General features: G+C 33.3%; 2 protein-coding genes across 2 annotated transcripts; one reads left to right on the plus strand and one right to left on the minus strand.

Annotated features, from left to right (window-relative positions):
* Positions 1-2,516: 2,516 nt before the first annotated feature.
* LOC11411870 (protein IWS1 homolog) lies at positions 2,517-7,693 on the plus strand. Its single transcript, XM_003599483.3, has 2 exons — positions 2,517-2,612; positions 6,033-7,693. Exons 1-2 carry the CDS (start codon positions 2,571-2,573, stop codon positions 7,470-7,472), a joined length of 1,482 nt encoding a protein of 493 aa, XP_003599531.1. The 5' UTR covers positions 2,517-2,570; the 3' UTR covers positions 7,473-7,693.
* Positions 7,694-12,138: 4,445 nt separating this feature from the next.
* LOC11411871 (late embryogenesis abundant protein D-34) lies at positions 12,139-13,962 on the minus strand. The gene is made up of 2 exons (XM_003599485.4): positions 13,251-13,962; positions 12,139-12,499 (listed from the first exon to the last, which is right to left on the minus strand). Exons 1-2 carry the CDS (start codon positions 13,884-13,886, stop codon positions 12,326-12,328), a joined length of 810 nt encoding a protein of 269 aa, XP_003599533.1. The 5' UTR covers positions 13,887-13,962; the 3' UTR covers positions 12,139-12,325.
* Between the last annotated feature and the right edge of the window lie 1,663 nt (positions 13,963-15,625).

Genomic DNA, 15,625 nt, shown 5'->3' on the forward strand with positions numbered 1-15,625 from the left:
AAAAAATAGTTGTAAAAATATCTTCTTTTTTTTTGAGAAATGATATTTGAACATCCATTTACTGACAACTTTTTCTCTCATTCTCACGTTATTTTTTATTTTATCTCTCTATTGCTTTGATTTTCATACAAATACTTACTTTTTCTTTCTTTATCTCATAAATTATCAACTAAATGGTTGTTCAAATAACGGTTATCATATTTTTTACCCAGCCAACATCCATAACCGACTGATATTATTAATATTTACTATTAAAATGCATGTAACATAATCCCCGTGAGCTTAGCTCAGTTAGTAGAGATATTGTATTTTATATGCAGGAGCTGGGGTTCGAACCCCAGACAATCCACTTCTCCACAAATAAATTGTGTGAGCTCTAGCCATTAGACTACTTGAACAAAAAAAAAGAAATGCATGTAACATAGTAACACCCACTTGTTTAGTCCTTTCCCATCTTCTGTCACTTCTTTCTTTGACTCTTTCTTTAGTTTTCTGACTCTTTTAACAGCTAGCTACATTATACATGTTATAGCTACTTTCATTTTCAATGGCTGAGATCGACCACTACGTGAAACTACATGAAACAGTTACAACAGGGGATTCAGGTCATTTTTAAGGATGCAGATTTTCTGCTGTAACAGCAGGTGTGTATGACATGTGAGTCATCCGATCAAATTTCAGTGGCTGAGATTAAAGTGTGTGAAAACTGACATAACAATCTAAACTGTTGGATCCATGTTCATTGGCTGAGATCGACCACTGCGTGAAGCAGTTACAGCAGGGGAACCAGGTCCTTTTTAAGATGCAGATTTCCTGCTGTAACAGCAAGTGTTGTAAGACATGTGATCCATCCGATCAAATTTCAATGGCTGGGATTAAAGTGTGTGAAAACTGACAGAACAATCTAAACTGTTGGATCCATGTTCAATGTCTGAGATCGACCACTGCGTGAAACTGCGTGAAGCAGTTACAGCAAGGGATCCAGGTCCTTTTAAGGATGCAGATTTCCTGCTGTAACAGCAGGTGCTGTAAGACATGTGAGCCATCCGACCAAATTTCAGTGGCTGAGATTATAGTGTGTGAAAACTGACTGAACATTCTAAACTGTTGGATCCATGTTCAATGACTGAGATCGACCACTGCGTAAAGCAGTTACAGCAGGGGATCCAGGTCCCTATTTTTAATTATTTCTTTTCTCTCTAGTCTCGTTCTCTCTTCATATTCAGAATTTTTTTTCTGACCCTTTTGTCCAAAAAAAATTCAGGTCTGACCCCCTTTGAAAAAAAAATTCCAAAATGACCCACTTTTGGTTTTTTTTTTTTTTTGTCTTTTTGTGCGTTCCCGCCATTTGAAACGGCGGGACTGGCCGCCGGTTTGACACGTGTGAAACTGGATGGTTTATATATCATTTCGTCGGATAATTTATCGGTGAAAAATATATATTTCGTCGGACAATAATAAATATATATATTCGTCGGAGATCCTAAATTATCCAATAAAAAAAACAAAAATGAAAAACTGGATGGTTTGTGGTGTGTGAAACTGGTTTTAAAAAGGATATATATTATTATAATGTACAAGTTGCCCAAAAAAGCAAAAAACGAAGAAAAAAAAAAACTAAAAGTGGGTCATTTTGGAATTTTTTTTTTAAAGGGGTCAGACCTAAAATTTTTTTGGACAAAAGGGTCAGGATTTTTTTTTTTCTTCTCATATTCACTACAGGAACAATTTTTTAAAAAGAAAAGTATAAAATAGAAACATGATCTTGATGTTCGCAAGTTTGACAAACATTGACTGGTTGTACAATTGGTTAAACAATGTCTCACACACCGCTAGTTACTCCATCAATCTCAAATTATGTCATTATAGTAAAATTTGTATGTCTTAAATTAGATGTCATTTTATAATATAAATGTATCTTTTTCAATTCTTTTAATTTATATTTTCCATATAATTAATAAAAGATGTTTTAGTAAAATAACTCATAATTACGCTCTTTTAAACAATATTAATTGGGTTTTTTAATTTATCTGAGATTGTTAAAAAGATATATAATTTGAGACATTGACATTTTTTTTTTGTCAAGTAGCCACTAGCTTAGTAGCTAGAGCTCACATAATTTAATCGTGGAGAAGTGGAGTGTCTGGTGTTCGAACTCCGGCTCCTGCATATAAAAAACAATATTTCTACCAACTGAGCTAAGCTCACGAGGATATTTGTTGTTATTATTTGAGACATAGAGTGTCTGGGGTTCGAACCTGTCCGAGGTTCGAACCCCGGCCCTGCATATAAAAAGCAATATTCCTACCAACTGAGCTAAACTCACGGCGATATTTGTTGATATTATTATATTATTATTATTAGATTATTAGATGTATAATTAGAACGTGTGAAATTTGTTAAACATGTAAAATATAGCTTCAATCATTTTCCAAGTGGTATGCATAATAAACGAGCTATTTCTTATGGTTGTTGAGTATCTAGCTATAAATAAGTGATTAACTACTTATAGGATCATTCATCCAACACTAAACTCATATAGACATTGAGGATTTGATTTGATTCTTAAGATGAGAACTGCTCTTGCTTTATTGCCTCTCATGCTTTTCTTGGTAAGTTACACTTTTCTTGGTCTTAGTTTTTATTTTTGGTAGTGGTTTCTTGGTCTTAGTTACTATCAGCAGTATAGTACCATCTTTTATAAATAAATAAAAAAATACTAGTACCCTCTAACCTCTAAATATATACTCATATGTTACTTTTTAATTGTCACTATTTGTAGTTTCTTTTTATTTATTTATTTATTATTTTTTAAGTTCAATTAACAAAAATTAATGATTATTTTATCATTAATACATTTAAGTATTTGATGCAATTGAAACAGGAGGAATGAGAATAATTATTTAATATATTAACAAAAAAAAAAATTTAATAAAAGTAACATAAAATTTACATTTCTTCATATGTGTAATAAGTTAAAAATGACAACTATAAAGTAACAGATATTTGCACAATTTATTTATTATTTCATTCATATTGTCAGCTTTGCAAATAAAATGTGTCGGCAAAACAAAGTCAATTCTAGTTTTCAATTTTTTTTTTTTAAGAAACAAAGATGGTATATATTAACAAAAGGCGGTGAAACCTCCTAAGTACAAGATGTATTAAGAAGTCACCCCTCAAAGAGTCAAACAAATGTAGTAATTACAATAAACCGGATGCGTCGATACCTAAACAAAGCATAGGATCTGACCACCACCTTTGAGAACCGTACACAAATGTGACTTTACTAGCTTTTAGCCACCATAAAGAGTGCAATTTTACTTTATCTGATAAGCCTTCAATGGATGTTTGGGTATTATTAAAAAGTCTGTTGTTGCGTTCATTCCAAACCATCTACACACAAAATAACCAAATGAGCTGCATAAAGGATCTACGCGCCCTAATTTTCAAATTTAATTTTGATATTCTATTTAATTGTACCATCTAATCAATACTACGTCTATCACGTACATGTTACTTATTTTTCAATTTTCATTTTAGATAATGAGAATTAATCAATGACTAATATGGTTAATTTGGTAAAATTGTTACTAATTTCCTTAATTTGTAATAATTAATTCTATCTTTCAATATATGATTTTTCATTGCACTTTTGTTTAAAAATATCGAATCATTGTCTACAATTTTCTATACGCACTACTAAAGAATAGAACTGTTTCATATTTTCTTTCTTTACTATATATTAAAAAAATTGTTTTAATCTCATCATTTGCACGCATGCCTCAATGCACTCTTATCTTTCTTATATCCTTGAATTTATTTATTTTTTAATTTTAAATATATCTATTTTTTCAAATATCTTCTATATGTTGTGCACTTAAAACAGTTTTTTTTCCTTGCTAAATCATACTTTCAACTTGGTTTTGTCCCTAGATTTAACTATTACTTAAAACAATTATTCAAATACTTTTTTTTGAAGGAGTTATTCAAATACTATTATAAAAATGACAAAATAGTAAATAAATAGTTTAAATGAAAAGTAAAAAGGGAAAAATCCAATCAAAATTAATGAATCCTCTTTAATTTTCCAAATTTATTATATATTATAGAAGCATGGGTTTAATAGATCAGAAACTACTATATTTTCTAATCAAATATTATTATTCAAATGATTCATGTTTCTCAATTGTCGTATGATTTCATTCAATAAAAATTATATATATATATATATATATATATATATATATATATATATATATATATATATATATATATATATGGGATAGGATCAAATGACATCAAGGTGTCAAATTAAATTTGACACCAAATCCTAACCATTAATACAATTTTCATCTAACGGTTCCCATCAATTCATTAAGTGCTCACATGCTTTTAAATGACATACTTTTTAATTTTAGAAATAATTTATTCTTTCTCCTCTTGCTTAATTACTTGAAGGTGTCTTTTAGCAAGTTATTCTATGAGCATTTGTTAAAAGACATCAACTAATTTTTATGAAGATGTATTTTAACAAAGTTATAACTAAAAAGTAGAAATCACACCTTGAGGTGTGGGTTGCTAAAAGACACATTCATGGATGCGTTCTAGCAAAACCCCATATATATGAGATAAGATCAAATGACACTAAGGTGTCAAATTAAATGTGACACCAAATTTTATCCATTTAATTTGTTTAATCCAAAGGCTTAAAACAATCACTAGAACAATTAAAACGATCAAATATTTCTTGATTTCTCTTGCTATATCTTTTCTTTAATGTTTGATGTTGCATTTATGTATGAAATTAATTTCTCATATATGCCCTTCATTTCAATTTTTGAGTATTTCGCTTTCCTTGATCACTTCTGTTGCTGCAACACTTAGGGTGTGTTTGTTTCAAGTTATAATTGTTGATTCCCGGGAATAAAATGATAGAAATGTATATGCCTATGTTTGTTACAAGTTTACTAAAATTTATTCCTTGGTATAAAATGTTCCTGGGAATAGAAAAAATTTCCCAAGGAAAAGGGTGGGAATAAAGTTCCCATGGAGATGGGAATAAATTCATAAATAGTTTACCTATTATAATCCCTATTTTTATGGTTCCTAGGAATATTATAAAGCTAACCAAACATATTTTTCCTAAATTCCTTGGAATAAAATTCTCATCTTTATATTCCAAGGAATGTTATTCCTAGGAATAAATTTGGTAAACTTGAAACAAACACACCCTTAGTTTTTTTAAATCGATATTTTGTATAAACTTTATTTGCAACAATGCTAATGTTCTTTTTTAATAACACAAGTTTTTTCCGGTAAATTGGTTGAAATTTATTTATCACTTAATTTAATTTTACCATCCATCGATTTGCATTCACGGTAAAAAAGTGGAGTGAGATTCAGACACTTATAACTATACAGAAATTGAGAAAATTATGTGATACAAAAAAAAGCAAGAAATAATATAAGTGATGATGGACGCAAGAGAAAATTTTGAAATTGAAATGAAGGGCATATGTGAGAAAATAAATTCAGACTTTAATGAAAATACGCCATTAAAGGAAAGATAGAGAAAAACAAATCAAGAAATATTTTATTACATTAATTGTTTTAGTGTTTCTTTTAAGCCTTTGGATTAAACAAATGAAATGGATGAGATTTGGTGTCATATTTAATTTGACACCTTGGTGTTATTTGATCCTAACCCTACATATATTATGAGATGTCCCTACTAACTGAACTAACTTATAGGGACACTCTCTGACTCACACCTTATCAAAGGCATCTACATTTTATTCTAGTCCCAACACTTATCATATTCCATATTTTTTCCTTGTTCTGTTTTTTTTTTTTTTTTTTTGTAAATAATCTTTTCTTGTTCTATTGAATATAAATAAAAACAGAGATATCATAATCTTTTTGGGGGAATCACTTAACACAACTATTTTAAAAGATATCAACACTAGATTTACTAAGCATTTCGACCATTGTTTTTTCTTTTGGCTTATTATTGTTTTATTGCAATAAAGTTTGTAGCTATTGTGGAATCAAGAAATGATCTGCGAGAATATTGGAAACTAGTCATGAAAAACCAAGACATGCCTGAAGAAATTCAGGGACTCCTTAATGCCAACATTAAAAGTAATCTCAATACCCAAGAGAAGGCGTTTAAAGAGGATCTTGAATCAAGACCCAATATTTCAGCATACGAAAATGATGGCACTAACACCAAAGAAAATAGTAAAGATGTTAAAGATTTTGAACCAAGACCCAACATTTCAGCTTATGGAGACAATGACATTGAAAATAAGGAAAAGAAAGGTACCGTTAAAGATTTTGAGCCACGACCCAACATTTCAGCATATGGAGACAATGCCATAGATGTTAAGGAAAAGAAGAAAGTCGTCAAAGATTTCGAACCAAGACCTAATATTTCAGCTTACGAAGACAATGTCGTTGATGTTAAAAAAAAGAAGGGAGTCACTAAAGATTTTGAACCAAGACCCAATATTTCAGCTTACGGAGAAAATGACAGTGATGTCAAACAAAAGAAGCAAACCATTAATGATTTCGAACCAAGACCCAACATTTCAGCTTATGGAGAAAATGATATCGATGTTAATGAAAAGAAGGCAGCCGCTAAGGATTTTGAACCAAGACCCAATATTTCGGCTTATGGAGACGATGTCATAGATGTTAAGGAAAAGAAGAAAGCCGTCAAAGATTTCGAACCAAGACCTAGTATTTCAGCTTGCGGAGACAATGTCATTGATGTTAAGAAAAAGAAGGGAGTCACTGAAGATTTTGAACCAAGACCCAATATTTCAACTTATGGAGAAAATGACATTGATGTCAAAGAAAAGAAGCAAGCCACTAATGGTTTCAAACCAAGACCAAACATTTCAGCTTATGGAAAGAATGACATCGATGTTCATGAAAAGAAGGCAGCCGGTAAGGATTTTGAACCACGACCCAACATTTCGGCTTATGGAGACAATGCCATTGATGCTAAGGAAAAGAGGGGAGCCACTAATGATTTTGAACCAAGACCAAACATTTCAGCTTATGGAGACAATGACATTGATGTTAATAAAAAGGAGGGAGCCATCAAAGATTTCGAACCAAGACCCAACATTTCAGCTTATGGAGAAAATGACATCAATGATAATGAAACAAAGAAACCAGTCGAAGATTTCGAACCAAGACCCAACATTTCAGCTTACGGAGACAATGACATTGATGACAGAAAAAAGAATAATGTCATTTCAGATTTTGAACCAAGACCAAACATTTCAGCTTATGGCAACAATGATATTGACACCAAGGAAAAGGAGAAAGCTGCCAAAGATTTTGAACCAAGGCCAAATATTTCAGCTTATGGCAACAATGATATTGACACCAAGGAAAAGGAGAAAGCTGCCAAAGATTTTGAACCAAGGCCAAATATTTCAGCTTACGGAGAAAAATGAGGATTTACAAAGGATTTTGAACTTGGGCCTAAATGTCACTAAATATTATCCATAAATGTAATAATGAATAGAATGCAACTTCATTATATGATGTAGCATATTAAAATAAGTTGTTGCCACTTCATGTTCAATGATCACTTAGTATGTATGATGTATTAAGCTTTTTGAATAATTGTGATATTGTCAAGAGATTACTAATGGAGGTTCCCATTGTTTACTAAGAACCAGATGCAGCCTTAGGGTTTCAATGGAATAGAGAAGTGTTAGTAATACAAAGCAATGGAAATGTAAAATACTAATTACTAAATGAAAAAAGACTAAACTACTCTTAATATGATACAATATATGATATGACAAAAGGAGAGATGGATTTGAGACTGTGCACTGTAGAGAGCTTGAGCTTGAGCTGGATGTAGGGAGATTTATTCTTTGTGCCACTCTGTTGTCTGCAAGTGCAAAATTTTAGCATGAGAAAGATTCTATTTTAAATTCTATAATTGCAAAGATAACATGAAGTTTATATTAGAAGCATCATTCAACATTGAATTCATTTTTTTCTAGTCCTTCCATTCCAAAATAAGCCTTGTGATTGATTTTTTTACAGATTAAGAAAAGCTCTATATGAATAAAAAATGTTGATATTCTACAAAATTATCCTAATTATCTATTGGTTTATTAACTATTGTCATGTATTGTGACATTCATCTTTCTCTTCGCGGGGATTAGGGTGCTATTCATCTTTCTCTTCGCGGGGCTCATATTGTGACTTGGGTCATTTATTATTTTGACAGTAATGTGAGCTATTTTGGACCAATGTTCCTGCTTTTGATACCTTTCTTCTAACACAGGGCATTCCTTAATGCTCAGTACCTTAAGAGAGGAAGGAAAAGTGTCTTCTGGCAATGACTGAAGTCTTCGACAGTACGTGAATTCAAGTTTTTCAAGAGAGGAAAGGTGTTGAAGAATATTTCTTTCTAAGGATTTCTTTTTATAGAGATTAGTGATTGACAGTATCATCACATCCCCCATATACAATCTTGAAAGAGCAGTTAGGTTCAAGCAAGCTCCTTTACAGGACATGACTGAAAATGATTCGAGGAAGGTTTAGAAATTACAAATGATTACCATAGAAAGAAACATTTACATGGTAATGTAAAATAAACTAAGCACTGCATTGTTTAGAAGTAAAACAAGGTTCATAATTTTATAGACCTTTCAAGGTTCAATGAATCAAAATATGGAAACATAACGTTTGATTCACAGAACATACACACAAACATAATGGACTTATATTTTGTCTTTATCTTGAACAACAAGGAATCCTTAAATTCTGAGAGGCTAAAACAATTTAAAATCGAAATTTAAATGAGTGAAACTGCATAACAGCACCAATCACACAAAGATACATTGTATGTTGGTCTGAGACTAATGCGGAATTTTTGGTTACTGCAGCATTACAACAAAACAGTGTGATCCCGTGCTAAGCAACCTAACCAGTTGTGCCATTTTGAAAACATCCTGCATCTATGTTAATCTCTGCCGTGCCAACGTTCGGCTACTCCCAGATTTCTGGCTCTGAAACTATGTAGCCTAATCTGTTGAGGAGCATGAATGCCACCAAAGTTGTTACCGTAAATCGGTACATGTGTCACTGTTGATATCAAAACAGATGGAAAAAACGGAAATATCAGTTAATTAAATTGAGCATAACTTATGAGAGTTAACGACATGCATCATCGACAAAGAGTACAATAAAAAATCACATGCAAGTGAATTAGTATTAGAAAATTGAGAATCATACACAGAACTGGATAACTGGAGCCTATTCCACCCTCCTTTTCATCTTAGTCTTTCATCAACCCATACACGGCACTTGAGTTGTGATGTAAGAATGTGGAAGTGTTTGAATTGAATTGTATGGATTCTGAAAATTCCAGAAAAATTTCATTAATAAAGTATACAAAAAGTGAGTTTCATTATCTTCTCATTATTGATTAATAATTTAACAGTTTCAGAGAGATGACTGACAGTTAGATCAACCAGCGAAATGGGAAGCAGCTGCTCCTTGAGCAACGAGTTAACAATATCATCGCCTCCGATATTCATTGATGACAGAGTAGTAAGGCCTTGGAGACACCATTCTGCTACTGGCTTTGTTATTCTCACGGAAACAAAACAAAATGCTCGTAACTTGGGAGGTATGAAACCTCCTTCGTAGAATAACTTTAATGTTTGGAAGATTGTAGAGATATAACGCTACAAGTGCGGTGAGGGTGTCCATCCGTTGAGGTAGTGATCGTAGTTCCTTGCAACGACTGAAAAAGATTTTGGAGGGATGACGAACTAAAGGAAGAAGTTTCTGAAATAAAAATGGATTCCAGACTTCTACATTTATCAATGTAAAGAGTTTGTAGAATAGGGAAACAGTTCAATGGAAAAGAGGTAAGTGTGTCGCAGCTTTTCTGTAGATAAAGAGCCACCAGTGATGTGTAATTGCTCCACGTTTCAGGAGGTAGGAATGTTAAGCTGTCACAATTGCGAATATGAAGTGTTTGCAAAGAAGTGGGTAGACCATTTGTAGGAAATGCAGTGAGAGATGGAATATCATCGAGATTCAATTCTCGAAGACAACTGCTGTTTATAATCATTTTAGGAAAAGACAGTAGACTATCACAGCTTCCGATCCTTATATCTTGCAGGAGACATGGAGAATCACTCTCAATGTAAATATTTTTTATTGAGGAGAGCCAATGCGGAGTAGGTGATGTTACCAAGAGATGATCACAAGCATATATTTCAATTCCTTCTATGGAAGGAATATAATGTAACATATCGAGACCTAACTCATCCTTACAAAACCGGCTTGTACGGTGAGGAGTGCCTCCTCTTTATAAACTCTTCTCAAGAAACCTATCTATCCGATGTGGGACTAAATCCCACCCGAGTGTTGACTGCTAACATATAACAAGGCAAATTTCCCCTCAGTTCAGGACAATTAGAAAACTTCATAGTTTTAAGACGAGGGAAAGGAAATATGTGATCATGAAAAGTTAGCCATTCCTTCCAATTTGACATGTTCTCAAACTTCAACTTCTCAAGAGATGGAAACGGTTGGAATGAAGAATTGGAAGTGCCTCCTTCCCTTCCATAGAACTCCAGGCCAATTGTCTCCAATATCGACATACCTCCTATACTTAGATCCTTGAGACAAGGTAGTTTCCCTACTGGAGGTAGTGTCACACAATATGCAAAATTATCGATGCAAAGAGAAACCATGTTAGAAAATGAAGAATCTCCCAATCAACATGGAAAACTTGTCCTGCCATACAAGAAAATGCTCAGTATCTTCAGGTTGGTTGATGGTTGTAACATTTGAAGCACATCTTTGTCTTTAAGAGAGTCATCAGTTTCATCGCCCCATTGTAGCGTTAATTCCTCAATATGTTCTTTGTTCTTCAAGTCAGCATCATATGTCTCCCCAACATCAATGACATTATGCAGGTCCTTGATGAATAATTTTCCGCGTAGCTTAGCAAACCTCCCAAGTCCCAAGCTCTTTGACACTTAAACCAACATTTTTCGTGCCTACTACATAGACAGAAGGTTTTTTAGTTCAACAAGTTGCTTTGGCATCTTCATTATGCTCGTAAAATCGATATCAAGGTGACGTAAATTAATTAACTTTCCAATGTGTTCCGGAAGTTCTGTGAGAATTGGACACTCTGATAGAAGCAAGGTTTGCAAATGGTAGAGGTTGCACATTGTATAAGGCAAGATTTTGATTTTAGTGTGAAAGAGATCAAGATAGCGCAACTGCACCAAACTACCAATTGAATCAGGTAGCACAGTGATGTTAGTATATCTTGATAACGATAACACACGCAGCCTTCGAAGTGTAAGGGAGCAAATCAACAACCACATTTCAAGATAGGTAATATTGATAACCATAGAAGCCAATGGGTAGAAAGCTTCTCAAGCATTTGAATTTGTAGAGAATCTGAAACTTCTTGACAATGTCATACTCTTGATTATATGACAAATGACGACCATTTTCAGAGTTATCACCGCCAAATTTAAGCTTGTGACAACTTTTTCCTGATACGACTATAGCTAAATCATTAACAAGGTCATGCATGACAAATATTTGTCCTTCAGAATCACCATGCAGTTTCTGAATTAATGATCTAGATAACAATTCAGAAAAGCACTCATCACCTACTTCTTCCATAGCTTTTCCATCTTGAGAATGATCAAGGAAGCCTTCTGCCATCCACAACAAAACCAATTGCTTCCTATCAAGTGGATAGTCCTTCGGAAAAATCGAACAATAGGCAAAACATCTTTTCAATTGAGAGGAAAGATATTGATAGCTCAGAAGCAATGCAGGCAATATGTTATCATTTGGTAAGCTCCATCAACTGAAATTTTCTATCTTTGATTTGACTACGTTGCAAAAGTCTGGCATCTTACACTAAATTCGTGTTACAATGACTTATCTTAAGGGTCCGAATTGTTATTCTTATGCTACTTTATTTATTTAATATTGTTATAATGATTATTTTATTTTATTTTTATATGAAACTTTCGAATATATTCTGATTGCAAATTGCAAGTCACATTGATTCTATATGTTGGGCATGAAGATATGCTACATCAAAATCCCAAGTGAAAAATAAGTTCCCAAACTACTACTATTAAATTTCACATGTAAAATAACTCAGTGGCTACAACTAATTAGATGCAAATAAACTCACTGGTAACTACTAATTTACATGACTTTGTTTGTATAATGTCAAGTTAAGCTTATTTTAACAAAAAAAGAAAAAAGGAAATTTGTAAAAGACCATGGTTCTTCATGTTTCTTGGTTGAGTTTAGCTGCTGTGGCCATGGATGCAGCTATTCCACCAGGTTCAGCAATATTCATCATTTGTTGTGTTGATGAATTCTTATGCACCTCTGCATCATACACAGCTTCTGCGTCTTCTATCGTCACCGCCCTGTCCGCCGCCAGCTTATCCGTCGCATCCTATATATATACACACCACCAAAAAATGTTACAAAGTACTAATAGGATCGATGTTTGAAACCTAGACAACCTAGTTAGTTAGTACTCTTTTGCGATGTTATTGATGCAAAGTATTCACCGACTTTCCTGGCTAATTTCTGCTTGAAAATGTAATTGGCTACCAATGTAAGTTGTTGTTCTAGTTTAATTACACCAAATGAAGTCACTGGCTACCAATGTAAGTTGTAGTTCTAGTTTAACTACACCAAATGAAGTCCTAGTGAGAGCTTACAACATATAGGTAAGAACATCGTATAATATATGTAAGGGTCGGGATTCAAATCGCGACCACAAAAATTAAATTTCTAGCAATTAAATTACTTGATTAAAAAAAATGAACATTAAATCTATGTTTGGTATCGCGATGGTTACACCAATATCAAGTTTTCCCATGGTGGTTTTCCCAAAGCTACACTATGTAACTTCTACAGTGGATCACCGTGATTCAGATACACCGCCGTGATTATAAATGATTTCACATTCATGTTTAACTTTATAATTAACATGATCATAAAAAAATTATAAATTACAAAATCTTTCCAGTTAGCTTAATGCAATAATTTTATCTACAAAAATAACAATTCTTACAATCACTATAATTGCTTATTTAATAAACCTGAGTATTTAACTAACTAATCAAAAGGGTCCTAATAAATTGTGATCTTGTATGAACATTTCAATCTCAAGTAAAAGCAGAGTTCTTATTTCATACCGTTAACACATCAGAAAGTTTTGTCATCTCTTCAATCCGATTAGCATGGCTGTTGAGAGTGGCCGCAGATTGCGCCGTAGCCCCGACACCGTCAGGCCTCACACACCTCTCTCCGGTAGCCCTAATCTCAGCAGCACTGATCGCATCCGCATCATTCTGATCCACCGGTTTATCACCAACCGATATCCCTGCAGCTTCTAACGCCTCTCCGATGGTGATCGGATCGCCATCTATAGCCGCAGAGCCCATATTCATAGGCACAAAGTGCGCATCAGGCTCCACGCGCCGCCCTATAATCTGACCATCAACCGCCTCCGTCACAACACGACGGTTAGCAGCCGTTGTTTCCGTCACACGAATACCATGATCTTTGACCATTTCTGCTATACCATGACGACCAACGAGGCATTGTCCAGATGCCTCGTTGATCAGTGCGGCCGCTTGCATGGCTGCAGCAGGACTTCCTGGCTGTGCCTGTCCTAATACGTTGAATTCTGCTGCAGCCATATTAGCGGCCGCTTGTGGAGAGATTGTTTCCGATGCTAAGTCACCGGAGACATTGAAAACTTCACCGTATTTGATGGGTTCTTGGTTGTTAATCTCTTCTTGAAGCCTAGTTGGTTGGCCATGGCTCATTGTGTTTCTTTTTTGTTTTTTTTTTGGTTGAAGAAGGGTTTGGAAATTGAGTGAGTGGTAAATTTGGTGACAGTTTTTTTGGGTTAAGTAAATTATTGTGGGTTGAAAAGCTGCATGGAGAAGTGGCACGTGTAGGTTGTGAAGTAATGAAGGGTGAACGTGTCGTATGATTACGTATCCACGATATGAGTGATGTGACATTGTTTTGTCCAATGGTAGGTTCCATACGTGTTTTTGGCGTGTAGCACTTTGGCCTTCTTTTTTCTTTGAATGCATTACGATGTCGATGATAAGGAATGAATGTAGTTAAATATTGTCAGAATGAGTAATGAAGATATTTTTACTGCAGATTAGTTACAGGAAATCTGTAAGAGAATTGATGTTCCCACATTTGGTTTGGCTATGCCATACGAGTAAATTATTCAAATGCTCCTCGGCAGTTAACTGTCGAATTATGAAACCGGCTGCAGTTAACTGCCGAGGAAAACTTCGGCAGTAAACTACCGAGGAAAACTGAAAACTTCGGCAGTTAACTGCCGAGGAAACCTCAAATCTGTTTTTTTTTTATTTTTTTTTTATTCTTTGAGAATATTCTGCGGTCTTTATCATTTTTGATTGATTTTTCTTAATAATTCGTTTTTAATTTTATTGATTTGCCTTCCTTATTTATTTTAATTGTATTACTCCTTTAAATCTTTTTTTTTTGTTATAACTGTTTTGATCTTCAACAATAGTGAATATTTTATTTCCAAAGAACTTTCACGGAATTTTCTTCTTTTATTTCCTTTTTACGGAAATATTCACAATTATTTTAATTGTATTACTCATTTGGTCTTTTTTTTTTTTTTTTGCCTATTTTATTTCCAAAGAACTTTCACGAAATTTTCTTCTTTTATTTCCTTTTTCTTTGTTTTAGGCTTAACATTTAAGTCCTCAAAAAACATTTCAATAAGTGTAAAAATTAAGTATTTGAATATTGTTTTGCAAATTACTTAAATAAAAAAAAAATCTTTATACACAATTATTTTAATGTAGAAAATATAACAACATATCATACCTTAAAAAAAATCGTTGTGCACAATTATTTTAACGATTTTTTTATTGTTATTTGTATTTAAGTAATGTGCAAAACAATATTCAAATGTTTAATTTTTACACTGATTTAAATGTTATTCTTATTAAGATATATACACATAAGTATAATACTGCAATTGTTTAAAACGTACCAAAATAATGATTGAAACATTCAAAATCAATAAATATTATTAAAGACAATTTATGGTTTTTGTCAAAAAAAAAAGGTTTGTTATTAATGACAATTTATGGATATTGTCAAAAAAAAAAAAAAAAAAAAACAGGTTTGAGGTTTCCTCGGCAGTTAACTGCCGAAGTTTCAGTTTTCCTCGGTAGTTTACTGCCGAAGTTTTCCTCGGCAGTTAACTGCAGCCATATTTCTAAAACTTCAGCAGTTAACTGCCGAAGGGTATTTGAGTAATTTACTCGTGTGGCACAGCCAAAGTAAAAGTGGGAACAGCAATTCTCAATCTGTAAAAGAAGCCTCACTCATAGGTTCCATTTGGATTTGAGGTTGACTAATTTGGTGATTTTATATCAACTTTTTTTTTTCTTTTCCAGTGGTTTCCGACTCATCAATAGTGAACGACTAATCCGGCTCATACGTAAAGACATGCACATTATCCAAACGTTGTTCCTCTAGGAATTGAACTCGGTATTCTCCA

The sequence above is a fragment of the Medicago truncatula genome, chromosome 3, assembly GCF_003473485.1.
Source record: "Medicago truncatula cultivar Jemalong A17 chromosome 3, MtrunA17r5.0-ANR, whole genome shotgun sequence".
Classification (NCBI taxonomy): Eukaryota; Viridiplantae; Streptophyta; class Magnoliopsida; order Fabales; family Fabaceae; genus Medicago; species Medicago truncatula.

Bases quoted from the DNA above. Each gene is read 5' to 3' on its own strand.
- LOC11411870 (XM_003599483.3), top strand. From the start codon at position 2,571: ATGAGAACTGCTCTTGCTTTATTGCCTCTCATGCTTTTCTTG. The intron at 2,613-6,032 runs GTAAGTTACACT...ATTGCAATAAAG, and splicing joins TGCCTCTCATGCTTTTCTTG to TTTGTAGCTATTGTGGAATC.
- LOC11411871 (XM_003599485.4), bottom strand. From the start codon at position 13,886: ATGAGCCATGGCCAACCAACTAGGCTTCAAGAAGAGATTAACAACCAA. The intron at 12,500-13,250 runs GTATGAAATAAG...GTATATATATAG, and splicing joins AACTTTCTGATGTGTTAACG to GATGCGACGGATAAGCTGGC.